Source organism: Molothrus aeneus, chromosome 6, assembly GCF_037042795.1.
Source record: "Molothrus aeneus isolate 106 chromosome 6, BPBGC_Maene_1.0, whole genome shotgun sequence".
Lineage (NCBI taxonomy): Eukaryota > Metazoa > Chordata > Aves > Passeriformes > Icteridae > Molothrus > Molothrus aeneus.
This window is the reverse complement of record NC_089651.1, coordinates 15,798,654-15,824,023: the sequence shown is the minus strand read 5'-3', so window position 1 is coordinate 15,824,023 and position 25,370 is coordinate 15,798,654. Positions and strand designations below refer to the sequence as shown.

General features: G+C 48.1%; 2 protein-coding genes across 2 annotated transcripts in view; one reads left to right on the top strand and one right to left on the bottom strand.

The window, feature by feature from the left end:
* Window positions 1-1,583: 1,583 nt before the first annotated feature.
* On the bottom strand, window positions 1,584-2,402 carry ASCL2 (achaete-scute family bHLH transcription factor 2). The gene is made up of 2 exons (XM_066552678.1): window positions 1,867-2,402; window positions 1,584-1,778 (listed from the first exon to the last, which is right to left on the bottom strand). Exon 1 carries the CDS (start codon window positions 2,400-2,402, stop codon window positions 1,878-1,880), a length of 525 nt encoding a protein of 174 aa, XP_066408775.1. The 3' UTR covers window positions 1,584-1,778; window positions 1,867-1,877.
* A 7,693-nt stretch (window positions 2,403-10,095) lies between these two features.
* TSPAN32 (tetraspanin 32) overlaps window positions 10,096-25,370 on the top strand; it is a 28,824-nt gene continuing 13,549 nt past the window's right edge. The window contains exons 1-4 of the mRNA XM_066552826.1: window positions 10,096-10,161; window positions 12,195-12,309; window positions 13,582-13,679; window positions 20,180-20,254. Of these exons, the coding sequence (XP_066408923.1) occupies window positions 10,096-10,161; window positions 12,195-12,309; window positions 13,582-13,679; window positions 20,180-20,254 (354 nt within the window). The remainder of the gene's footprint in view (window positions 10,162-12,194; window positions 12,310-13,581; window positions 13,680-20,179; window positions 20,255-25,370) is intronic.

The window sequence follows — 25,370 nt, the reverse complement described above, 5'->3', positions numbered from 1 at the left end:
ATTACTGAATCTGGAATTGCTGAGTGACACTCCTGAAAAATTTTACCTTCACAGTAAAAAGGCAGCAGAGATTACACAGAGGGTCCCTGTAAAGTAGGTCAATTTTAATAATCATTTCTGCTTAGTGTTCGTTCAGCATATTCGACAGGCCAGCCCATTTTGCTCCATTCAACTCCTAACATTCACTAGAGCTCTCTAAGGGAATTAACAGTCTCTGCCATAGTTTTTCATGGCATCAGCCCTGTGTTTTATTTCACAGCATTTTTACCCACACGGTTTTTACCTCTGGCTCACCTGCCCTGAAGCAAGTCTTCAGTATGAGTCCAAAAGTAATGGACAGAGCTTATGAGTCTGCCTATAGTTTCCAAGGAGTGATTCACATTTGCCACATTATTGCCTTTAGATAAAGACTCTGTACATGCAGCTCAAGTTAGAGTAGGACAAGGTGGGACACTGTGGTTATGGGTGGTTTTTAAAGGACAACACTGTTCTCAGAGGTGCTGCTTCCCTGAATAAAGGCACCCCAACCTTCCTCCTGAGAGCTGCTGCCAGGACAAACAAACTTCAGATACCCACTTCCTCTTTACCTTCCCACGAGTCTCCCAGCATCCCAGGCATGGGCAACACAGCCTCCTGCAGCTGCACTTTCTGCATGTTCAGGACAGGGGTTAGCAGCACCGAACCTGCCTTGTCTCCTACGCACATCTGCAGCTCCCCACATCTTCCCAGCAGGACCTGCTCCAAGCACTGAATTTATAAAACTTGAATGGGGGAAAGAAAAGTAAGCCTGGAGATTATGCTATGCTGCTCCTTATTCCTTTCTGCACGTGAAACCTGGTCCAGGGAGAAGTGCCTCTCTGCTGTACTGCCCCTTACTCCCCTCTCCCACCTCTTCAGGCCACAGTTAAGTCACCTTGGGCAATTCTGGCAAATACACACATACATTTTACAGCCCTGAAGCCATTTATAAATAGATTTTTATTTATAAAGTCAATTTACATAAAATATTATACTCTCTTAAAAACTGCATATGTACAACATACGAAACCCTAGCAAGTGCATACAAAAATGCCTTCAATACATTTTTTTTTAAAAAAACTTCAGTTTTCAGAGAGGCGGACCTTCACACAGGCAAACTCAGACATCACGTTAAAACACAACATAAGTTTACAGTCTTTTACCAAAGTGTTTGGAGAGAATAGTAATAAAAAAAAAAAAAACCAAACAAATACCTTTGCATCTATAATATGTATGTTTCCAAAACATTCCAGCTGGTAGTGTTCAAGAACAAGTGGATAGGACCTGCTAAAAATAGAACCATCATATCCCTTTTCTCTAAGGTTTGCTGTACAAAAATAAGTCTTCATACACCAATGTCCCTATAGGCAGTTCAAGTTACATATAAAATAGAATCTGACATGATAAAAAATTCCCTCCCCCTCCAGAAATAAGGAAGTATCAAGTGTTTCTAATGACTTTTTTTTTTTTTTTTCCTTTTCCACCCCACCAAAGCAACACCAGACAGCAGCGGCGGGGGAAAGCAGCTTCGCTCGGGCATCCTTTCCGTGGGTCGGCAGCTCCCGGCGGGCAGGCGGAGCCGCTGTCCCCGCGCAAGGAGCGGGACCCCGCAGCCAACTACCCCATTGCACTTTCCACAGCCAGAAGACGACGGCTGAACCCGGCGAGAAGAGCAGCCAGCGGGGCCACGCCGGGGTGGAGGTCAGGACTTTCGGGGGATGCTGCCGCCGCCGAGACCGCGGGTGCCGATGCGCTGCGGGCTGAGCGGAGAGACGTGAGGAGAGCCGCGGTGGGTTCGTGCCTCGCTCCCCCGAGGGAGCGGCGCCCCCTCCCTCCGCTGCCCCTCACCTCCCGCCGTGTCAGTAGCTCCCCAGCCAGCTGGTGAAGTCCAGCAGCTCCCGCTCCTCGGGGCTCAGCGCCACGTCGTAGCCGCTCTCCTCGGAGGAGCACGGCGAGCCGGGCGCGGAGGATGCGAAGGAGGGAGAAGCGGAGGAGTAGCCGCCGCCGCCGCCGCCAACTTCCCCGACGGCCACGCGCCCGCGACCGTCGGGGAAAGAGGCGGCGGAGTCGTGCTCGTCGAGGAGCCGCTGCAGGGCGCGGATGTACTCGACGGCGGAGCGGAGGGTCTCCACCTTGCTCATCTTCTTGCTGGCGGCGCCGTGGGGGACGTGCTGGCGGAGGGCGGCGAAGCCCAGGTTGACGAGCCGCACGCGGTTGCGCTCCCGCTCGTTCCGACGGGCCACGGCGGCCGCCGCCGCCGCCCCGGTGCCCGGCAGGGCGGCGAAAGCCAGGCGGCGCTTGCAGCGCAGCAGCTCGGGGGAGGCGGGCCGCCGGCGGCCGCGGGCTGCGGCGGGGGGCAGCGGCGGCAGAGCCCCGCCGTTCATCGCCGGGCGGCCACGGTGGCGGCGGGCGGGAAAAAAAAACCAAAAAAACAAAACCAAAAAAACCAAACCAACAACCAAAACTTTAAAACTAAGGAAAAAAAAAATCTCAAAACTAAATTTAAAGCGAAGCAAAGGAGGCGGGGGTGGGCAGCGCGGGGCAGTTCACCCCCATGCCTGTGCTCTCCCGCCGCCGCTCCGCGCCTCTGCGGCGAGTCCCGCTGCCGGCCGGCCCCTTATCAACGCGCCGCCGCTCGCGGGGCCCCGCCGGCCGCACGCGCCGCGCACGCCGCGCCACGCGCGCCCGCCGCCGCCGCGCCCCCGCCCGCGCCCTCCCCCGCGCGCGCACCCGCCCCCGCGCGCGCCCGGCGCGTGGCGCCGCCGGCAGCCGGCAGCCCCCCCCCTCCCCTCACACACACACACACACACACACACACCGCCGTCCGCGGCCCCGCTGCAACCCTCCCCTCAAATCACCGCCCCTGGCCGGGCAGTTTTTAACATTTTATTTGAATTTAGTTTTTATTATTACTCGGGGGTGGGGCCGCACTCTCGCCCCGCCTCCCCCGCACCTCACGGCGGGCGCTCGGGAGCAGCCGGGGCTCCCCGCTGCCCGAGGTGAGGTGGAGGCCCCGGGTCCTGTCCCTTCAGGTGTGCCAGCAGCCCGCCCCCTCCCCAGGCCGGGTACGCCGCGGTGCCGGTGTGCGGATGGCGGTGGCCCGGCAGCCCCTCTGCTCCCAGGGTTTGCTTTCCCTGCGGAGCTCAGAGTGCCCCGCACCTGGCCGCCGGTCGGTGCTTGCCTGACAGACAGACGGGACACACCGGGGCTCTGCTTTGGTACATCCACAAAAATGTATAGTAACAAAGATTTATAGTAATGGCGTGGGTCCTCTTACCAACGCCATTCTCCACAGACCGGCTTTTTGGGCTTCAGTGGGAGTTTCAAGGATAAAGGCATGGAGGCAAGAAGGAAAACAAAGCTTTCGTAGCTCGGGGGTTGCAGCCCGGCTTCCTTCCGCCATGCCGAGCAGTCCTCCTTGGCTCTCTCTCAAGCAAGCCTTTCTTCCAGCTCCGGTGGGAAGAGTAGCAGGGTAAGGTGTGTTCTGATAGCTGGGAGGACAAAGGAGCTTCCCCTTGGAGTCCTGGGAACTTGTGAGAAGAAATAACTTGAATGGTGTTTTGCTAAATAAACAAGATAGATGGAGGGAGAGCTACATGAACCCACTGCCCTGGGGCTGTGTTCACTCTCAGCTTCAGCACTGCTTCAGGATGTACTGTCCTCAGGGCTTTGCTCCCACCCAGCCTTTAAAAAAAAAAAAAAGAAAAGAAAAAAAATTCCAACCGTGTGAGGCAGTTCAGTTACAGGGCTTCACGTTTTAGAGGCGGACATAACCAATGTCAGGAAAGTGCTCCAAGCTGGTGTCTTTGGAACCGACTTGGTGGTGGGGATGTGTCATCACATGGACAGGTGCCAGCAAGGCTCTGCAGCACGATTTGGATATCAAAGGGTCTGTATTCCCCTGGCTGTCCCAAACCACATTGCTGCTGGCGCTCAGGTGTATCTAAGCCAAAAACGGTAGTTCAAAGAGCTATCCATGATTCCTTGATGTGACACAGAGGGGGCTTTTTTTGTACCTGTGTGGGGTATTTGGGGAGCAGCAAGGCTCCACTATGTTGAAAGAGAAATAGTTTCCCTGGGGATTGGTTGCAATGGCATTGGCTTGAAGGAACCAGCCCCACTGCAGTGTCACAGGCAGCTGAGCTGAAATTCCTGACACTAAGGATCCTGTGGGCACTTTGATTTTCTGGTAGTCAAGCACGCAGGAGCCTTAGCACCCACATCCAGCAGCTCCCGAGACATTCTTGGCTGTGCTGTAGACCTGGGGGCAAAGCAGTGAATGGTCCTACAGCTTCTCTGAAGGACTTGACCCGAGAGGAGCAGCTCATGGCACGCAGCACAGGCAGGAGCATTTTTCCTGGTGGATTCCCAGCAGCGCAGGGGAGCTGCCTGGGCCTTGTTGGGAGTGCACGGGTTGCTTGCTCAGCTCAGGCCATGTCATGCACTTGTCTGCAGCATCTGCAAAACTGCCCTGGCTGGAGCAAGGGGCTTCCCTTGTGCTTGCTGTCAGATGTAGCTTAGTCAGTAGGAGCATTATTCCAGTGGAGTAATACTGATGTTCTCTTATTACCTTGTCTCTAATTTTCTGTTGAAAACCTTTCACACAGGAAAGGGGAAGCTGCTGCCCTTGAAACTTTTCAAGAGAAAGCCTAATAGAGACACTCAAGACTAATAACTGGATTTTTATCATACAAAAATAGCTACAGGGAATTTTTTTCATTAGTAACGCACACCAGTAAACCCAGTCTCAAGGGAGAGCAGGCAGCCTCCAGCCAAAGAGATTCTACACTCAGCTCAGGGATGAGCTTAACTTGTCCAAATTGGCTTCAGAGCTGCTGATGTTTCCATCCAGATGTGGCCATCGGGTCTGGGCCTGAGCACAGCACACAGCAAGTGCTTACGCTTTCCTAGCAGTGCAGCTGGCTTCCCAACAGTCTGCAGGAAGGTAGGTGGGTAGGTACATCTTGTACTCAGACAAATGCAATCTCTTTTGAAATCTCTTTATAAAGTTAATGACTATGTAAGGATCCAGTAGAACAAGACATCATTAAACACTGTCTGTGTTCACAATCAACTTCCTGATCATAATCTGGGGAGAGAGAGCATCCAGCAATGTGCTACCCATCCCCAGAGAGTGGGGAGAAGAAATTCTCCTCTCCTGGAGCAGGTGAGGCAAAAATGGTAACTGCATGGTTGGTGTGCACACCTTTTAACTCCATGTGGCTTCAGCCAGCTGCAAGGTGGCCAAACGATGCTCAGGGAGAAGGGGAAAGGGCCTGTACACTACATGTTAGTTCTTGCACCTGCCAAAGGTGAGAGCAAAGCGCTGCCCCTGGCTTGGCACGTGCGTCAGCAAGAAGGCTGCAGGTGCGGTGCTGGGTCAGTCCTGGTGCCACCCATGCATTACAGCCAGTTGACATGAGCTTTTTAGGGTATTTTACCAAAACTTTCAGGACTGCAGTGGAAAGCAATGGAGGTCCAGTTGCAATAAAGCTTGAGAGGGTGAATGTGAGAAATAAAGGGTGATGGGCAGTTAAGCAGCCCTGTTCTTGGTGAGCCTGTTTACCAGGCTGGGCTGTGTTCACACTGGTTCTGCCAGGAGCAGGGCTACATGGGGCAGGGCTCGCATTGTGTCTTCAGGTCTATCACCTGCACAGCTGGCTCCTGGGCAGTTATGGTGTGCAATTAGATAGCATGTGAAAAAGAAAAAATAATTTAACTTGAGTAGAGCACTGTGCTTTAGAGCTATGAGTACAGTTCTTTCACTTTCAGTGGAGAAAGAAGTTCATTTGAGTTTATTCTTTGAAGGGAGCTCCCTGCCTTCAGCTTATGCTCTTTTCCAATGTAATCTTTCTCTGGCTTGACGAACTATTTTTAATAACTCTTCTGACATTTTATTTGTTCATCTATAATAATTTTAAATTGCCTGGGAATCACTAGAGGACTTCTGAGAAACACTTTGAAAATAATAATAAGTAAAGAAGTGCTTTGGAAATATTATGATTTCTCTCTGGTTTTGTGCCTTCCACTGCAGCCTCCAGCCATCCTTGTTTCCATTCACAGTGGAGTTGTATGGTGCATCTGAAGCTTGGCAAAGCCCAGCATCCCCCCCCTTTCCTCCTCTCTTTCCTTTCTTGAAAAGAGATGGCCCCGGGTTTAAAAGTTGATTTTTAGCTTTGATTGTGTGTATGTGCTATATGAATGCTAAGCAGCCTTTACAATGCATCCTTGTGATGTGCCGGGAAGGCAGGCACAGGCTGTGAGGTCTGCCCGGCCTCCCAGCATCCCTACGGCTGCGCTGCGGTTTGATATGGACATGGTTATTTACGAGCCAGCTTTAGGGTGAATCCAGCCGTGTTACGGGCAGTAGCTGAGGGACAGAATGGGCTGAGCCACTGACACTTGTAAATCTGACACGTTTGGAGCTGCTTTCTGCTGTGGAGGAGAGGAATTTTCCCCAATGGTGCTGTGGGCTGGAAAAGGAGGAGGCTTCTGAGAGGCAGCAGGGACCTGGCACAGGTGTGCCTGGATGATGGGTGTAGTTTTGGCTTCTGGGTGACATCCTCCTTGCTTCCAGCACATCCTTTCTCAGGAGCATGAGTAGCAGTGCCCCAAAGCCAAGGGGGAAGTTTCTCTTCCCTGCTGCATTGACAGAGTTCAAGCAGCCGAGGCTGGGTGCTGCTGTTCCATCGCTGGTTCCATCACTCCATCACTGCTGCTGTTCCAGCACTGATGGAGTGAGAGCCGGAAAAGTGGATGTCAAGAAAGGGGGTGTCAATCAGGATGAATTCAGCCTCTTCTTCTCCATTTGTGTTTAGTGTACCAAGTTCACCCCATGCAGCATTAACACATCAAATCCCCCTTTCGGAACATCTCTCTGACAGAGTGGCATTGTTTCCCTTCAGCTCAGAAGAGGATTGGGGGTTTATAGCTTTGCAAAAAAATATGATCTGGCTTTGTTCCCTTTTTTAAAATCAACCTTTCCCTTCTGGATGAGATGGCACATCCCTCTGAGACCCATACAGCTGGGGATGAGGTTTTTCATAATAGAAATCTGCAAGCTGCCACAAGGCTAGAAAGAGAGCACCTGTGCTCCCTGGGGTATTTTCAGACTCACTACCATCTTTCCATGCTCCACCTGATAACCAGAGATAAGGTAGGAAGCCACAGGCAGGAGCTGCAATCACCTGTGGTTTTTGCACTGCTTTTGGGAGTGATAAGTTGGGCTTTTGCAAAGGGAATCAATCGATGAAAACCTGCCAGGGTGGGCAGGAGGCCGAGTCTTGCTGGAAAAGCCATGCTGCCATCCAGCCTGCATGCTGGCTGTGAGGGTGGTTCCCTGGCATGCCACCAGCCCTGCCTCTCTTCCCACTGGGATGAGGTTGAGGGGACACCCTGCTTCTCACCTCTCTGGGCAGAGAGGTCAGTGTGTGCCTGCTGAGGGAGGTGTCTGCCAACAACAGGGCACCTAGAGGTAGTTTAATTCCATAGAAAATGAAGTGTTGCACAGCTTGCCTTGTTGATGGGCACAGGTAGGATGAGCACACAGTCCCCTGTTCTCCCTTCAGCAGTGCCCTTCCATGTGCCAAATGTGCCTTCCTTAATCACAACCCAACATCTTAATACCCCAGCTCTACTGATGCTCCTGCTTTCTTTTGGGTGAGGGAGTGACTTTGCTTTTGGCTTTTGTGAATGTGAGGCAGCAACTCTTTTTGCTCGTTATTTTTGTGATGTTAGAAATCCACATATGCTGTGCCCCAAACAGGAAACTTTCAAGTCATACCTGTATGGGATAGAGGGTAAGAGAGAGAAAAAAGGAACAGCAGAAAATCCCTCCACCCCTGAGCCCAGCAGGCAGGCACCAAGCGCTGCAGGTGGGAGAAGCATCAGAAGATATGGTCAAGCTACTCAGGAATAGTAATTTTCAACGAAAACAGAGGAAGTAGCTGTTTAAACATAGGTGTTTGAAGTTGCAGACCTGCTTTCAGAGCTCTGTGAGTCAAAGTACCCGTTTTTATAGCTGGAGACAAAAGTAGGCAGGACATCTTTTGTGGGAAAACTAGCAGCCCTTGCAAGGCGTGTAGATGACGATTTTGGGACCTCTCAGGTGGATTTGAGGTGAGGTGCGAGGCTTTGCAGGAACGGAGGAGACTCTTATGGAACTGGGGAGGGAAATGCCCTTCAGAAAGCTGACGTCGATTATCTCGCCCTTCGGGAAAGGGTTCTGCTGGCCTGTGGGGACCTCTAGTGTGAGACTTGGCTTCGCACAGGTCTCTGCGGTGGAGAAGGAAGTGAGATAGAGGGGGAAGCGGAGACGGGCTCCATGGTTTTTTTCCCTGTCTGCCGCTGTGAAACAGACGCTGGGTGTGCTCAGGGCAGGTGACACGGTGACTGTCGCTCGTGGCTGGGCTGACGTGGCTTGGTGTTACACACAGAGCTGTGCTCATATTTTCTTGCAGCCCTTCCAGATTTAACCTGTAACTCCACCGGTGGGCCAGCTCTTTTATTTTTGTACCAGGGATCCTTCCCCTTGAAAATGCAGGTGACAACACCCCCGTCTGTCCTCTAGTACCAGAAGAAGCGATGGGTGCCCACAGTTCTGAATTCTGACCCAATCCTAACTCTGACAGTGTCTTCTTATAAGGCATTTTCCCGACATGGTCTGTTCCCAAGGGTCCAGCTCCTAAACGTGGGTGGCTTGGCATCAGCTGTCTCACCAGCCTGTGTCCTCTCCCCAATGCCCTCCTGCCCTGCTGTCTATCCACTGTTTTTCCTCAGGTGATCTCCAGCTGGTGGCCAGAGGAGGAAGGTCCCTGCACATGGGTCCCTCAGTGTCTCCTCCTGAGCATCAGGGCAGGGACCCATGAGCCATGGGGATACCTGGTTTTGGCTCTGGCTGTGACAGCTCTCACTGGTGTCTGGGGAGGATGCAACCAAGATGATCTGCAGGAAAACTTGCAAGAAAGCTAGTGATGTAGTCAGAAAATCATAACATGCTTTTCCCCGTGCTCATGGCTTTGTGCAACTCTCTTTCTCTTCTCTTTGCTTTACAAAATGCATCTTCCTTCCTTTTTTCACTCCTCTCCTCCTTCTTTGTCATCTTCCTGTTACTGCAGTTACTGTTGTGGGATGGTTTTACTTTTTTACTCCCTTTGTTTGCCACCTGTCGGGAATGCAATTATTCACCTGTTCTCCACCAGTCTGGTTCCAAAAGGAAGGATAATTAAGGCACTAAGTCATTCAGGCTCACTTTGGCCAGATCCTTCTTGAGGCTTCTTTGCAATTTACTTTTGAGAAATATGCATTCAGGAGACAGCTGGTTTTGAAGAAATCAGCTGAGTCTTCTGCAGCCATGGGTCCCTGGAGTCTTCAGTGTTAGGAGAGGGGAAAGGAAGAGTTAAAATGTCCACAGACAGTGAGGGTATCCTGAGCAGGGGGTTATATCTCCATATAACCATTTTCCTGAATAAAATACTACCAAATGTGTTTTTTTCCCTTATCTGCAAATGCAAGTTCTAATAGAGGCTCAGCCAAAGGTTATTGCCATGTGGTGCTTTTACATGGGGAGAGAAGACTCTAACATAGATCTGTTTGGGGGGGGTGTAATCTCTTTTTTAAACAATAGGTGGGGTTTTTTTTAATAGCATTTTCCTAGATGTCTTTACAAAATATTATTTATATATATTATGAAAAAAATGTTATGGACAATATTCATTAAGCAAAACTGCATCCCAGTGAAAGTCAAAATTGGGATATTTTGACACTCTTGACTAATCAGTTTAATTATTTTTTAAAGGAGCTTTGCTCCAAACTCCATGAAAGGTTGTCTTTCTGTATGCCTTTCCTTCTTCCCCAGCTGGCTGTGTGGGAGCTGACAGCAGCTAACTGAGGGCCTGTGCAGAAGGTGACTGCCCTAAAGAGGATTTAATAATCAGGCAGGAGGAGGTGCATCAGCACGTGGTGGGGACTCCACTTCCTGAGAGGCCCCACTGTGGCCATGCCTCCCTTTGGTGGAAACCCAGGCTTTATCAAGAGCTGGAGGGACCAACTGCCAGCTCTCTCTGGGGACAAGCTGCCATGGAACTGAGGTGCGGGATGAGGACCACCAAGTGCCAGCTGCTGGTGACCAGCCTCTGTGTCATGGTGAGCAGGCAGGTTTGGGGGGATCTCTGCAGAACCGAGGTGAGCTGTTGCCTTTCCCATCCCCACTCCGAGAGGGGATGGTTTTCCCACGTTCTGTTTTTGGCGGGTGGAGGGCAAGCACAGCCAACTGCCTGAGTTATCATCGCACCATGGGCGGTTATCGCTGGCCACCAGCATCCCCCTCCTCCTCTGATAGACTTCTGGTTTCTCAAGGCTGTCACACCACTGCAGCTCTTTCACAACTCAGCAGCTTCCTCCAAGGAGAAAGAAAAGGTTCCTGCTGGCAGAATGGGTGGGAGCAAAAGAGATATTTGCTCCTGTCTCCTTGGAGCAAAAGAGAGAGGATGGACCTGCTGCAGTCACACTTGCTGCTGGGAGGGTGGTCGACTGCAGGTGGGATCAATGAGGATGTGAAACCACAAGGCTTTGGTGGAAGTGTGTGTGAGAAACATGTGGACTGGCACTGCAAAGCGAAAGCAATTCCAGGGAGTCTCTTTATCAGCTGTTCAAGTAAATTAAAGGGGAGTTTCTAGACATCTGCTGTTAGAGCTGATGGGAAATGGTAGAAACTGGAGAATACTTCTCATGGATGCTTTGACTTGTATGTTCTTGTTGCCTTTTCATTTCATCAAAACTTGCCAGCATAAAAATAATAATAATAATAGTAATAATAATAATAATAATAGTAATAACAATAATCTGTATTTAGTTCAAAGAGGGTTGGTGGTTTGTTAAGGGTTATTAAAAGGTAATACCTTATTTTGGGCCACAAATGAAGTTTGTAGTTTTTCCAAATTTCAACATTCCAGGACTGCAGTAGCTGTAAGGTGGTTTTCTCTTCCAAATAACATAATATGCCACTTGGAGGAAATGAAAGGAAGATTGGTACTAAGCATGTTTAGAGGAGACATTAAGGCACAGCTGCTGTGAATGGTTAGAATCACATTCTCGCTGTTGGGAGGATTTTAGACTGGTGTTTCTCAGAAATCTGAGCTAACTTAATATTTTGCTGGGCGTGGGTCAAGATATGCAGTAATGCACAGTCTGAATGATCAGAAGGTGACACAAATTAGGCTAGACAAAATGGTACATTTTGGATGGATTTAGTCTCTGAGACTGTAAGCCTCCAGCAAAAGCTATTAGAAAATGTCACATAGTGGGGATTATGTTGAGATCACATTGTCACATTTGACACAGGTATAGCTGCCTCATGTTTCTGTATTGTAAAGGCACAAAATGATGAAGCCTTATCTTCAGAGCTAGGAGTAGCCTTACATTTTGTGTTTTCCAGGCTCATTGCACTAGATTTGGAGTTCATTTTGCTGCTGGTGCCTTTGTCCCAGCTCTGCCATCAGTCATGCTGAAAGGAGCCCAGCCCTAGAGCCAGGTGCTATCAGAAATGTTCCCTCTCCATCACCTGGAGAGGTATGGACATGCAAGTAGTTACCCCATGCCTTAGGCATACCGGTGCTCTTGGGGATGGTACAGAAACAGACAGCACCTTGCAGAGACAGAAACCACCATAGACAACTTAGAGTAGTACAGGACTCAGATCTTTGTGCTCTGCCACAGGAAACAGAGCCAACAGCAGGCAATGAGACTGGTATTGCAAAGAGCAGAGTAGAGAAGTTCACCCCTGCTCAAAACCCCTCTTGTAGCTGGCAGCCCTCACAGCCATATGTGCACAGTCTGCAGAGTGGGGTGGCGCTGCACAGGTGTGCTGCAAGAGCATCAATCCTCTCACTTTTCTTCATGTCATGCAAATTTAATCCATAGGCACTGGCCAAGAGACTGTGGGCTGCACAGTGTCACATGCACTCATTATGCAAAAGAGAAAAAACAGCTTTAGTATTTTTAAGTGTCTGGGGTTTGTCATTTTATGTGCATTTTGGGGTACATGTGGTGGTATCTGGATGATGAGGCTGTCTGCACTTGCATGGGGCTCAGGAGTATCCAGATACACTCAAACCTTTGTGTGCACCCAGCAAGAGCTGTTGCCTTGTAAATCCCTTCCTGAAACCCCTCTTTTCCAGCTGCTGGGGCTCTCCATTGCCACACTGAGCACAGTCGCCCACTATGGGCTCCGTTTCACCCTCATCAGCAACGTCTCCCTGGACAGCAACGCCTACAAGGTCATCCACCACTCAGGTATGTTGTGGTCACATCCCAATGAGACCTTTGGTGATACCAGAGCTGCAAAATTCCTTAAAGCTGTAGAAAAAAATTCAGGGCTATCTCAAGAGGAGGAAGGAGTTGGGTTTGCAGGATGCGTTAGGACTAACACAGTCCCACAGGCACTTTCTTTCCCCATATGAGACTTGCATGCCAGTAACCAAAGGATGCTGTGGGTGCATGGGGTGCTCAGGTGCTTCTGTGTTTGCAGCTGTTCCTCTATTCTCTGACCCCTGTGCTGTGGTAAGAGATCAGGAGGAGCTCCTCAGTCACTAAAAGTGCACTGGGGCTGGCAGGAGACTGGAAGAACAAGGAGAGGAACTACAGGAGTTGAAGCAGAACATAGAAAATTGAGGCTGGGAGGAGAAATGCATGGCAGCACCTTGAGCTTTTCTGAGAAAATATGTGGTATTTTTGCTTTCACAAGGGAGAAGTATAAACTGAGTTTCAGGTACAAGGCTAGAGCAAAGATAGCCCAGATACTAAAACGCCCTGCTCACCACTGCTGCATTTGCATCTGCTGCTTCTCCCGAGCTGCACTCTGGTCTTAAACACGCACATGTTCTCTCAAGATCTTGGTTCTCAATTTCAGTTTAACAAGGCAGGTGTAAAAACTGTGTTAGCCCAAGGCTAAGGTATATTCCTTCCCTGTTCCTACACATATATATTGGCACTGACTGCAGGCTTGCAGGCTCTCCCACCCCAGTCACCCATCTCCAGCAACGCTTCCACTTGCCTTGTTTACAGGCACTACCTCTGTGTGGTTAGGCTAGCAAAGCCCTTTGCAGTGCTGTGGTCCCTGAGCCCTGCTCCAGGGTACTGGCTATGATCCTGCCTGAGCCAGGAGGAAACCAGAAGGGTGAGTGTTGCACCAGATTAGCAGTGCCCGGAGTCCTGATAGAGGCTGTGGGACAGCTGCTGCACACCAGCACCCCCCATTTGGGGAGGATCCTTATCAGAATGCTGAAGTAATTGGCAGCTTCTGGTCTGTTGGGTGGACCAACACCGTTTTAGGCTGCTTCACTCTGCTGGAGCTGTGAGAACCCCTCAGAGGCTTACAGCCTTGCCAGACATACACAGCAAAGCACACACAGATGGGGGATATTGAATAAATTACAGAAAAATTTCAGTTTTGCAACCTGGTCATTTGGGGCCAGCTCCCCAAAATGCACTTTTTGGTCCCTCTCTGGATGAAGCATCAGACTAGGCCTCTGGCATCTGACCACAACTCCCATGTCTGTCTTCCAGCTCTCTACTTTGGGATCTGCCTGAGCATGACCCTGATCCTGGCAGCCCTGCTGAGCTCTGCTGCCACGGTGCGGGAATCGCAGTGCCTCACCGCCATGGTGCGTATCCATACCTGCAGGGACTGGCTGGGAGCACTTTCTGTCACCTGGGGCTGGCCCCTTAGCCTCCAGTGCTGGGGTCTGCATTGCCTTATGCCCAGCAGAATGCATGCCTGGGGAAGGAGGTCCTGTTGTTCCACTTTGTGCTGCTAGGGGACATTTTTTAAAAAGCATCACCCTGGAGAGCTCTTAGGGCCGAGTATTGCATCATTCTGTGCCTAGTTTCTTTTGCCAAGGTCCTGTGTATGCAATTTTCAGAGGGAATGTGTTTATCTGCCAAGCAACTATGGTGATGACAATACCCAGGGTATTTTTTTTTTCTCCTCATCAAGTCAACGCATGGTTTGTGTGAGGAAAGCTTAGCAGTGTGGTTTTGAGTCTCACATGCTTCTCCTGAATTGTGACAGCAAAACTAGCCCCTCTTTTTCCCACCTCACTGCAAACATTCACACAAAGCATGGCAGGTAGGCATGAGGGATTTGTGCAGGACCCTGAATTTCAGCCTACAAGGAGAGGGTGGAGAAGCAGCATAAGAGTGGAAATCCCCCCTTTCTCCTCTCCCTCAGCCTGTTTGGGCCTGGACCATGTTGACAGTAGTAAACTGCACTGTGAGATAAGCTCCATTTCAAAACAGAGCCTGCATGTGGGGCTTAGCCTGCACAGAGCAGCTTCCAGCCTCGGAGCTGGAGGAATGAGTGGTAAAGTGCTGCTCAAGGTGTGTTTTCCCATATGAAGGGCAGGAGTTAACAGATAGGTTGTTGAGCATGAAATCTTGCTTAATATAAAATAATTGCATTGCTGTCATACACTAACTTTAAAGAGATTTATCTAATCTGTGTAATTGGGGGAAATGATACTGATGGCAGAAATGAGAGGCTGACACCTGAAAATTCAGTGCAAAGCAGCCACTGAAATTAATGTTTTCACCTTCTCAATATACCATCTTCCTTTCTCTGGGATGCCCAATTCAGTTCCCATGAATTAAGCAGAATGTGTAACTCCCCTCTCTTTTGCTGAAATGTCTTTAATGTGTGCCTGCAATTACCACATCTAAACCAACAGATAGGTATGTACAGATCAGTGGAGGATGCCTTGGCTGCCTGAAGATATAGTCAAACTTCTCTATAATGTTTATTTGTTACCTTACTCTCTGATATAGTTTGAAGCATGCCACTCCATAGAACTGGCTGTTAAAAAGAGCACCAACACACACTGAGTGAACTCCAGAGCTCTGTCCAAAGAGCATTGTCCAAGGGCCACACAGTGCTGCTCTCCCTTCCCATTTTAACCTGAGCGATCCTTTCCTCCAGCCACCCATCCTCTCCCACAGCCCGGCTGGTTTGGGGTATCACAGCCAAGCTTTGCCTGTCAAAGCAGCCTCTGGCTGGCAGAACCCTCAAACTGGCTATTTATTTTTGTGGCTCCTAGTGCACTCTGTTGCTTGTCTTTAGCTTCCACAGTTTGGGTCCTCTGGGGGATGTGGCCGTCTGCATTTTGGGCCCCTGATGGCACGTTTGTAGGGCAGTCACGGTGTCGCTGCCTTGCGGGGAGCAGAGGAAAGGTGCGAGGTGCCTTCCCCTCAGCTCTGGCGGCGAGGCTTCATGCCACGCTGCTCTCAGCAGGGATAAAGGGATGCCTCTTGGCTATCATAAAGCTCGGTGTCCGCCGGCTGCATGCCGAGCCGTGGGGCAGGAGGCGAGCGGGCCCCGGCAGCAGCCGCGCGGGGCCGCTCCAGCACCGCGCTCCGCCGCTGTCCGTTCCCAGGGGTGCCGCGGAACCGGAGCAGCCTCCGTGACCCCTGCGGGATGGTGGCACGTCCCCGGCCCTAAGGAATTAGCGGGAACCCTGGGAGGCGCTCGAGAGCTGCCCACTAGCAACGGTATTCTCGGCTCCAAGCCGCTGAAGGAGCTCATTGGCGTCTTAAATCACTCAGGGAGGACGGGAGGACTTCGCCTGTTATAAATTGCCCCCTCCCCTCCCAACCATGTCATCCACCAAGGGTCAGCTCTCTGCTTGTTTTGCCCCCAGTTCCCGCTCCAAAGGCACGCATTTAATCTTTGATCTGGCAGCAAGAAGCGAGAGCAGCCCTGACGGCTGCAGCGAGGTGTAATCACAGGCAGGAGTGGGGTTTGGCCCTATGGGGCTCCAAAACTGGTCAGTGTGTTGTAGAGCCCTGCTGATCCCTGCTGTGCTGTAGCTCACAGGAGTGATCAGCCCTGCTGCTTGGCGGTTTTTTCCTCCTTCTGCAGGAGACAGAATCTTTCATCTTCCCCTGCTATTGATTTTAAAGGACTTTTCCTCCCTGCATAGAGTGTGTCTTATTTGGAAGACCATTTAATTCACTCTCTAATCAAAGAGGGAAGACACCAGACTGTTTGCCTGACATCTATGGCTGTCCAGGAAACCGAGCCATGCATGGGGGATGTCTGCATCGATGTGGCTGGTCCACCACAATGCCACTTGGTAAACCAGCCACCCTAGGGAAAAGCTGACAAGGATCCAGACTGGGCTTACAGGAGCTTTTTTTTTTTTGTCTCTTTGGATTATATATCGTCATGCTGCCTGGCTATCTGGAGGTTTGTGTGCCTACAGAGGAGGAGGCCCTGTTGTTTGGAAGCCTCACTGGTGCTGTTCTAATAACAGTAATGGGTGCACAGTGGTTAGAAACCAGGACAGGTCAAACTGGCTTAGCACACAGGTCTCAGGAGATTGTTTTCTACCTGCATTAGCAGCATCATGAGACCAGACAGATACTACGGTGCATCCAATGCTGCTTGTGAGGAAGCTGGTTCCAAGAAAGTAATTGAGAACTTAAGGATAAAAAATTATGTTCTAAAATCCAGCAATATTACATATAAAGCTCCTCTTAAACAGGGAGAATAGCAACAGACATACTCACTGTCCTCCAGCCCAGGCAAACTCTGCTTTCTGGTGATCCATGGCCCATCATGCAGTCAATCTGAATGTAAATATCCTGCAGCTTTATAGCCCCTGGAGGCCGTGTTGCTATTGAAGGGGAGGAAAAGGAAGGAAAACAGCAGCTTTCCTGTTTGCATAAAGGAAAGACTCTGGTATCAGTGAGGTTTAAAGCACCATGTGTTGTTACCAGGTCAGACAGAGAAAGGGAAAGAAAAGAAAAAAACAGGGAGCAACATGCCAGCTGAAATTCTCACATCTGAACTTTACAGTCTGAAACCTGACTAGTATAGAAGAAAATTTGTGATCAGGATGGAGCAGATGTTCCAAAAAATGCAGTGGAAAAAGCCTCAGTGAATGCCCAATATAACCTAGGTTTTCATCAAGATTGATGAGCTAGTAGGGACAGCACACAGCACAGGCTGTTTGCTTTATTATACCCAGGTGTAGGCCAGTGTGTAGAGGGTCCTTAATATCACTGCAGCATACTTCAGCATCTTCTTTCTAATTTAATCTGCTTCCTGTGCTCTCCCTCATGGTGCAACACTTCTGAGTGAGGCATCTGTGTGCCAGTGGCGGAGCTGATACCAAGGACAGATTCCTCTTTCAGACTGATGTCACTGATTCAGTTTGCTCTGTGGAAGGGCAAAAAATTGCATGCTTTTAGACGAACTAAAAGGCAGAGAGGGACACAACCTGATGGATGCCATCTGAAATTTGCCCCCCCTTTCCCTGCCCCTGGGCTCTGCAGTCTGGCAGGGAGCTGGCCTTTGCAATGGCCACAGCAGCACCAAAAAACATCTGGAGCAGAGCAGGGCAGAGGTCTGCTCCTTCCCTGGAAGTGTAGGAGTTTGGCAGAACACAGCTACAGAGCACAGTATGAGCTAAAGGATCCATCCCTCGTCCAAAGCAGGCCCCCTTCACCAAAGGGGAAGCATCAGAAAGGTGAATTAAAGAAACACCAGCCAACAGACAGGGTGCTGTTCCTGCAGATTCTGCTGAGTCTGTCAAAGAGAACTTGTTCCTTGCAGCAAGGATGGAAGCAAGGTCTTTCATAAAAGAGTAATTGATGTCTGCCTGGTGACAGCCCTCCACAGGGCTGATGTGGCTGTCTCTTGCAAAGGGAGCCGGCAGAAGCCTGTGGCTGGCTCTGAGGACCTCCAAGGGTCTAGGAGATGGTGAACCAGCTTCAACCCTTCCACATTTTGTATGCAAACTGCACGTTGCCTTTTTCTTTTTTTCTCCAAATGTCTTCTAATGTAATTAGAAAGTTGCTCTTCCAAAAGCCTTTTGGCTGGGAAGGGAAAAAGCAGGCTATAATTCATTTATAAGATGTTCTCGGAGCCATGTAATTGCTGTGCACCAGCTGGATGGAGGGGGAGCTTCCCAAGGGGCTGCATCTTGGTATTCCCAGAGAAACCAGACAGAAATAAAGAGAGAGCTGATGCTGAAGGACTGAGATGTGGGGTGGAGCTGACGAAGGGAAGATGAAAAGAAGGATTTTTATCTGCTGGGGGTTCTGGCCTCAGAGAGGTGTTGTAAGTGCTGGAGCTGGTAGGGAAGGAAGGGAGAGCACAGGGGAAGGAATCTGGGTTGTCACTGGCATCCTGTTGTTCACACTCTCCAGGTTCATGATGGGTCACCTGAATTATAACTTTAATGGAATGATATGCAGAAGAGTGGTCACATTGCTGTCAGTACTGGTTTTTCCATCTAATTTTCTTATTTTTAAATTTTATTGTCTTTGAAATTGATTTTGGTGAAAATGCTGTTTGTTTGGTGGGGAAGTTGTTGGAGGCAGTGTAAAATGCAGGGTCTGGTCCTATTGAGCATCCAGACATGCCTGTGTAACCTCACCTCCTCCCTCCAGTTTGTGCTGTACCTGCAGGGTTGAACCCCTCACTCCAGCTGGGTTTTGATCTGAGATATCTTGCCCTGCGAGCTCTTCCACATCTTCATGACTTGTAACCACCTTGTCTTGTCAATGTTGGACCAGACTTTTCCTCTCATCTTCTTTAGGGTCTCAGGTAATCTCATTTTAGCTCCTAGCAAGGCAATGAGTGATCTCATCAGCTATATGGCCAGGCAGCTGCCAAAAAATAAATGAAAGGGAGACTGGACATACATAATTTAAGATTTTTCATAAGAGCTGTACCAGGGTTTTCCCCAGTGTCTGATGCAGAGCCTGCAACAAGGCGGCCCCAAAAAAAGCGGTGAATACCAGTGGCAGTCTTGTTCCAGGAGCAAAGTCCCCAGGCAGAGCAGAGAAACAGAGCAGATGGACAAGAGCCAGCAAAAGGATTTTACTGGCACATTCACTTTCATTTCCAGGATTTGAAGTAACACATTTTCCTTTCTTGCTGCTTATGCATGAGTTTGGAGCTTGTTTTTTTTTTAACTATATCTTTAAAGCATTTTTTTTTGTGAAGCAGAACTGGTAGAAGCAATATTCTTCTTCCTCTCTTAAGCTTGAATTTGGTTAAATTTCATTAAAGATTTAAACATTTCCAAGTTATTTCAACTATATCATACAATGAAAACAGTAATAGAAAAAAATTAGAAATCAACATAAGATGCAGTCAGCTGGGTAAGTTTCCCACATAATGTTGTGTTGAAAGAGGCACAGTTTAATGGAAAAACTTATAACGGCATTAATTTTCAACCGATGCTTATTCATCACCTTTTGTCATTCCAAGACTAAGCTGTGGATTCATATTGGATCAGCCCATTTAGCCTTCAAACACTTTACAGGCACTTTTCCCTTCCTTTTTTTCTTTTAAATGTGAACAAGATCATTTGGTCCAGCTATCACAGCAGGCGAGTGCTTTTTATATCAGGGCGTGGGGTTTTTGGTCCAGATTTGTTCAAATAAAAACACAAAGCATGTAACTTCCAGCTTTGCAAGCCTAAGGAAGAAGACAAAAGTCAAGCCATGTCCTACATCGTTTCTGTTATTGTTTAGACACTTCAGGGTCAGTTTCTGGCCTTGATGATATTTCTGTCATCCTGTTGTCTAACTAGGATGGTGCTGATCTAAGGAAAGCAGCTCGGTTGTGCAGTTGCCACCTTGCTCACAGAAAAAGTCCAGCTCTTCTTCCAGAGCAGATTGATTTCTACCTCTATCCCAGTTATTTCCTTCTTTATGAACTATTTGTGTGGGTTTTCCCCTCTTTGAAGCCAACAGCCAAGTTTTAAATGCAGGGGATTGAATCCCATGATTATGGAGCACAGTCCTGCAGCAGAAGGGAAGCATACTGTAAATATAATGTTTTATATGTCCTTTTCTTTGTCCAAGAGGAATTTGGGCAGAATAGATTAACTGCTCTGCTGGAAGCTGCCTGGTTTTTTGGTCAAACTCTTCAATTGGCCACAGTATAATTAGAGGGCTCTTGATGGAGAACCACATTATTGTCCATCTAATTTCTTTTAAGTAACTGACGTTATGAGGGATATTAAAAGAAGGTGATATTTAAACTTTAATGAAACTTGCTCAAACAAGCATATTAAATATGTCCTGATTGTGTTTGCAAATGGGTATTTTTCTCCCCAGGCTGAATGTTGGTATTTTTCCTCTTTATCCTCAGGGATTTTTCTGTTTTGCTCTGGCCTTTTGTGGATTGATCCCAGCTGCCTGCTGGAGATACACACACAGCACGGAGGTAAGTGTTGTCTGCTAGGAAATACCACCAGCATCTCGTCAGAGATTTTTTTCATAGCAACTATTTCACCCATAAAAGGGACATCTGGTGTTAATTAAGCCATCAATATTGAGGTCTATCAGATCCATGCTCTGTTGCATCCATCCTTTGGAAGAACAAGGTCACCTTCATCAGATGCCTCTTCAATGGGATCATCTGAAGGGAGAAGCCCATGGAAAATCTCATGCAGGGCAAATGCTTTGTGCTGAAAGCAAAACAAAATGCAAGCCTCCTTAGCTTTGGGATTTTTTTAAGCAGATGTTTGCTTTGTTTTGTTTTGTTTTAAATGAGATGCCTGACTTTTGAAAAGTAATTTCCAGCTGGTTCTAATTCCTGCTAACATCAATTGGGAGCCTCTATTTGAAGGCAGTGTCCAGGAGAAGCACCCAGGAGATGTGTTTATTAACATGCAGCAGTGGTACATGAAAAACACAAGAGTGAAAAATGGAATTTTGGGTCACTATGATGCTGGACCAGAAAGAGAAGATTATAGGAGGCTGAATTTGGAAGAAAGTTGGGGTTTGAAGTTTTACCCCAGAGCTTGCTGGTGCTGGGGCAGATGGGTGATGTGGGAGATGAAAGATACTGGGTAAGTTGGTCTTTATTCCCCCTTTTGCATTCCTGCACTCAAAAAAAATTAAGAGACTCGGGAGTGTAAAAAAATCGTTACATCTGTCTTTTGAAAGCAGAACACTGGTATTTTTGGCAAATACCTAAATAATTCAGAGAAGTGCTTGGGATTTTGATAGGTGTTTCATGCAGTGGCTCAGTCCTTGTCTCTATTTTGGTCTTCCCCAGCCCGGGGCACATGCCATAACCTGCAATGTTCTGGGCACCAATTAGGATGTAACATGAAACATCATCCCCGTGAATTAGGGATTGATGCTGCCAGCTCATCTTTTTGGTTACATGTACTGGGGGTGATCAAAGACCAATCTGAAGTGTCAGAAGGCTGGCCTTGAGATTTCCTTCTGTGATGGAGGAGCACAATTCCATCAAAATCCCAGAAACTCAGTTCACACTAGGACTGTGGCAATTGGCTTTGCAGGCACAAGGAGCCCTGCCCTGTACTGGTTCAGTGTCCTGTGCATAAATTAAATCCCAGTCTTTCTGAAAGTAGAAGTCAAGGTTAAGGAGAGGGATAAGGTCCTGCTTCTCCAGAAAGTTTTCCCAGAGCTGGCCAGTGCCCAAAGTAGTTGAAAATCCTTTGAAATATGCAGGTGTCTACACTGGACCAGGCTAAAGTTGTTGGCCAAGGTAGGAGTTGTTGGCAAAGGAGATTTTTGGCTGACCTGCTGTTAGCCAAGGTAGCAGCATAAAAACCCAGCAAGCACAAAGCAATTCTTTTTCAGATGCCAACAGCTTGTGGCCCAGGTGTCTGCTGGTGGCAGCTGCTGGTGTCTTTGCCTTTAATGTTCTCCCTGGGTTTTTCCTCTGTGAATTTGTCCAACTGCTTTGGAAACATTAGAGTGAGTCCTGACGGGACAACAGCATCTTTTATCTGTACGCTTAACTGGCTGAAGTGGAATCAATCAGAGCTGAGGCATCCATGAAAATATGTCTTTCCACAGCCTCTTTTTTTTTTTTCCCCTTATTGTTTAAAGCAAAACTATCAACATTTATTACATTCCCAATAACAGTTTAATATGGAAATAATTTGGTTTTCATGACCAACACAGAAGGGAGCACACTTTCCTTCTTCTTTTGCAGACATTAAATTGTAGATTGAAGCACAGGCCGTGTCAGTAAAGGAGAAATGGCACCAGAAACTGTCTGGTTGGCATTGTGAAATTGGGTTTTCTAAATAGACTGATTCGTTTTGCTGTTAATCCACATACATGGTGTAGGGCATAAAATGACTGCAAGAAAAAGGTTGTATGTTGGGTTATGTAATGTAATGTAATGTAATGTTGGGTTATGTTATGTATTTTTGGCATGGCACACAGGGATGTGCCATGCCAAAAATATTTTGCTGAAAATATTTTAAGTCATATATTGCATTGTATATCTCTTAATCAGTACATCTGGTTTTACTTCAAATTATTTTCATGGGTTTTTTTGCTCTGAGTGCCCTGCCCACAAAAGCAGCCATGGTTATGGTTAGCTTTGGTAATTGGTTGGGTTTCTGTAAGCAAAACAGCTTCCACTAGGCAAAATTAGGGGGTTTTGTAAAAGGTTGACTTTCTGGGCAAAGAAAACCAGCAGTGTTTCTGACAACAGAAAAAAATACCCTTAGATACCATCTTCTGTTTCTCTGCTTCCTAAAATCCAAGGAAAAGCAAGGAATATAAATGAGAAAGATTTAATTAGAAGTGTCACTTACAGAACGTGTGGAAATTTAGTTTCGACTGAAAAGTAATTTGTCTCACTAGAGAGAGAAATGCAGATGTGAGAGAAAAATACAGGTGACTGAAAGAAATGCAGGTGTGTCTGCCCCTCCAGGACAGGACCACAGTGATAGAGAAAATTGAATGAAGTAGGGATAAGACTTCTGAAGTCTCATTATAGAGCTGGTTGTTTGAATGTCTTTCTCAAAAGAAAGAACCAAATTCAAGCAGGTGTCCTCTGCTGCCTACTGCATGTCAGTACTCTCAAAAATAGTTAATTGTGGCAATCTGGGGGGAGAAGGGGGGAAGGGAATCAAACTCAGCCAAGTGGGTGGGTGTCTTGTAAGCCTGATGGGATGTACACAACTATCAAGAAAGGAATGGAACTGAGGATGTAAAACTGAATATGGATGAATATGGCCATTGCACGTGCCTGAATCACTAAGAGCACCAAGAGGTACTGCTCCACGTTCATGGCTAGAGCAAAAATTTCAGTTTTTCTCATGAAAATTTCCAGTGGAATGCCAGACAGAAAATTAGGCTGTTCATTCTGGAAATGCCAGCTGGGAGCTGGTGTCAGTAGTTCCTGTCCTCTCCCTCCCTGCTGGCAAGGTTCCAAACACACGCAGCACTGAAAACAGAGTCCTCCCCTCCCTTTGCAAGCTAGGGATGGGAGGTCTCCTCTGCTCTGATCCACGGCAGATGCTTCAGTGGTTTACTCCTGCTGGTAAAAAAAAAAAAAAAAATTTTAAAAAATCCCTACATTTTCTTCATAAAGCAGAACCCTCTCACAGAAAATCACCTGAAACAGTAAACCCCAATACTCAGTTGAAAAATTGTTTTCATGGTTATTATCAAGAGACAATAGGTAGAAATGTAGTTTGAATACGATGAAAACAAGGTGCCCTTTTTGCCCGTGTGGCTCTTTTAGGGCCTTTTTAACAGTATTTCCTACAGAGAAGCTGGGCAGGGAGAAAGGAAGAGTTATTTGTAAATATTTGATATTCTCAGACCTGGGCACTGTAAACAAAATTAATCGTCTCATTTCCCATTCTTTTCTGCTTTCATGACTTTCTGTAGCTTCTGGATGAATTCTTTCCAACAGATGTTGAATGTTTTAGTTTTAAGTTATCTGCATTCCAGATGGACTCGATGTCACCATAGTCTGTTTTCTTGTGATGTATGCTAGACATGCAGCAGTCATGAACCTTAGATTTATCATGCTTTATCGTAAAAGGTTGCATCCCAATTGTTCCTTCTCTCAGTGGGAGATGTGGTCTTGGTAGGGAAGTGTTGCAAACCTTTCTGAGGAAGGACAGTGGTACAATCAAAGTGAACGAGAGACTGACGTGCATGGGAGGGCAGAGGGGATGGGATGACCTCTACACAAGATCTTTGCTGGAACTGCTGTGGTAACCACAGAAATCATGATGTTTTCAAATGGTTTTCAGCCACATTAGGAACTCCTGCTTCCTGAAGCCGAAGAGCTGAGTCTTGTTTTCCAAAGTTATTTTTATGGCAGTTCCTTTGCCACAAACTGCTGCCTGTTTAAGAGAGGTCCCTCTGTCATTCACAGCATGGCCAAAAAGAGCAGGGATGTGGAATGTGGAGAGGGATGTAGGAGAGACATGCCACATCTAGCACAGCTGGTGGGGAGGGCTGCTGCTTCCTTCTCCTGCTCCCCAGCTTCCTTTCTCCCCTCACCCACTAACTGCTGCTTTAGAAACCTGTCTGCAGAGACTGGAGCAAAGCTGTACTTGCAGCTGCCATAGATAAGATTTTGTACCCTTACTAACCAACACAAAACAAGAATCATTAAGGTTGGAAAAGACTTTTAGGATCATCGAGTCCAACCTTTGACTGTCAACTAGACCAGAGCACTTAGTGCCATGTCCAGTTATTTCTTGAACACTTCCAGGGATGGTGACTCCACCACCACACTGGGGAGCCCATTCCAATGCCTGACCACCCCTTCAGTGAAGAAATTCTTCCTGATGTCCATCCTGGAACAGCTTGGGGCTCTTGTGCTATCACTTGTTGCCTAAGAGATGAGATGAACCCCCACCATGCTACAAGCTCCTTTTAGGTAGTTGCAGACACCAATAAGGTCTCCCCTGAGCCTCCTTTTCTCCAGGCTAAACTACCCCCGGCTCACTCTCACTGGATTTCCTGTGCAGACCCTTCACCAGCTCCATTCTCCCTCTCTGGACATGCTCCAGTACTTCAATGTCTTTCTTGTACTGAGTGGCCCAGCACTGGGCACAGCCATCCAGATGTGGCCCCAGCAGTACCCAGTACAGAGGGACAATCAGTGCCCTAGCCCTGCTGGCCACACTATTTTTGATACAGGCCAGGATGCCCTAGGCCTTCTTGGCCACCTGGACACACGCTGGCTCATTGTCAGCTTTTACCCAGCACCCCCAGGTCTTTTTCCACTGGGCCCCTTTCCAGGCACTGCTATCTAAGCCTGTAGTGCTGCATGAGGTTGTTGACCTCATTTGACCAAAGTGCAGGACCTGGCACTTGGCCTTGCTGAGCCTAGGTTTTGGGTTATGTTCTGGGCCCTGCTGTGAAAGAGGCTAGAGGAGTTTCTATTCCACATCAACTTCTGCTGTTCCCTTTCTCTGAGCAGCTTCTAGGAACCCTGTGGTCCTGGCTCCATAAGCCAGGATGGTAGGGTGGGTCAGTGACGCTAAAATTGCTGCGTCATAACAGGAGTTTTGCAACAAAATGAGCATTTTAATTACAGA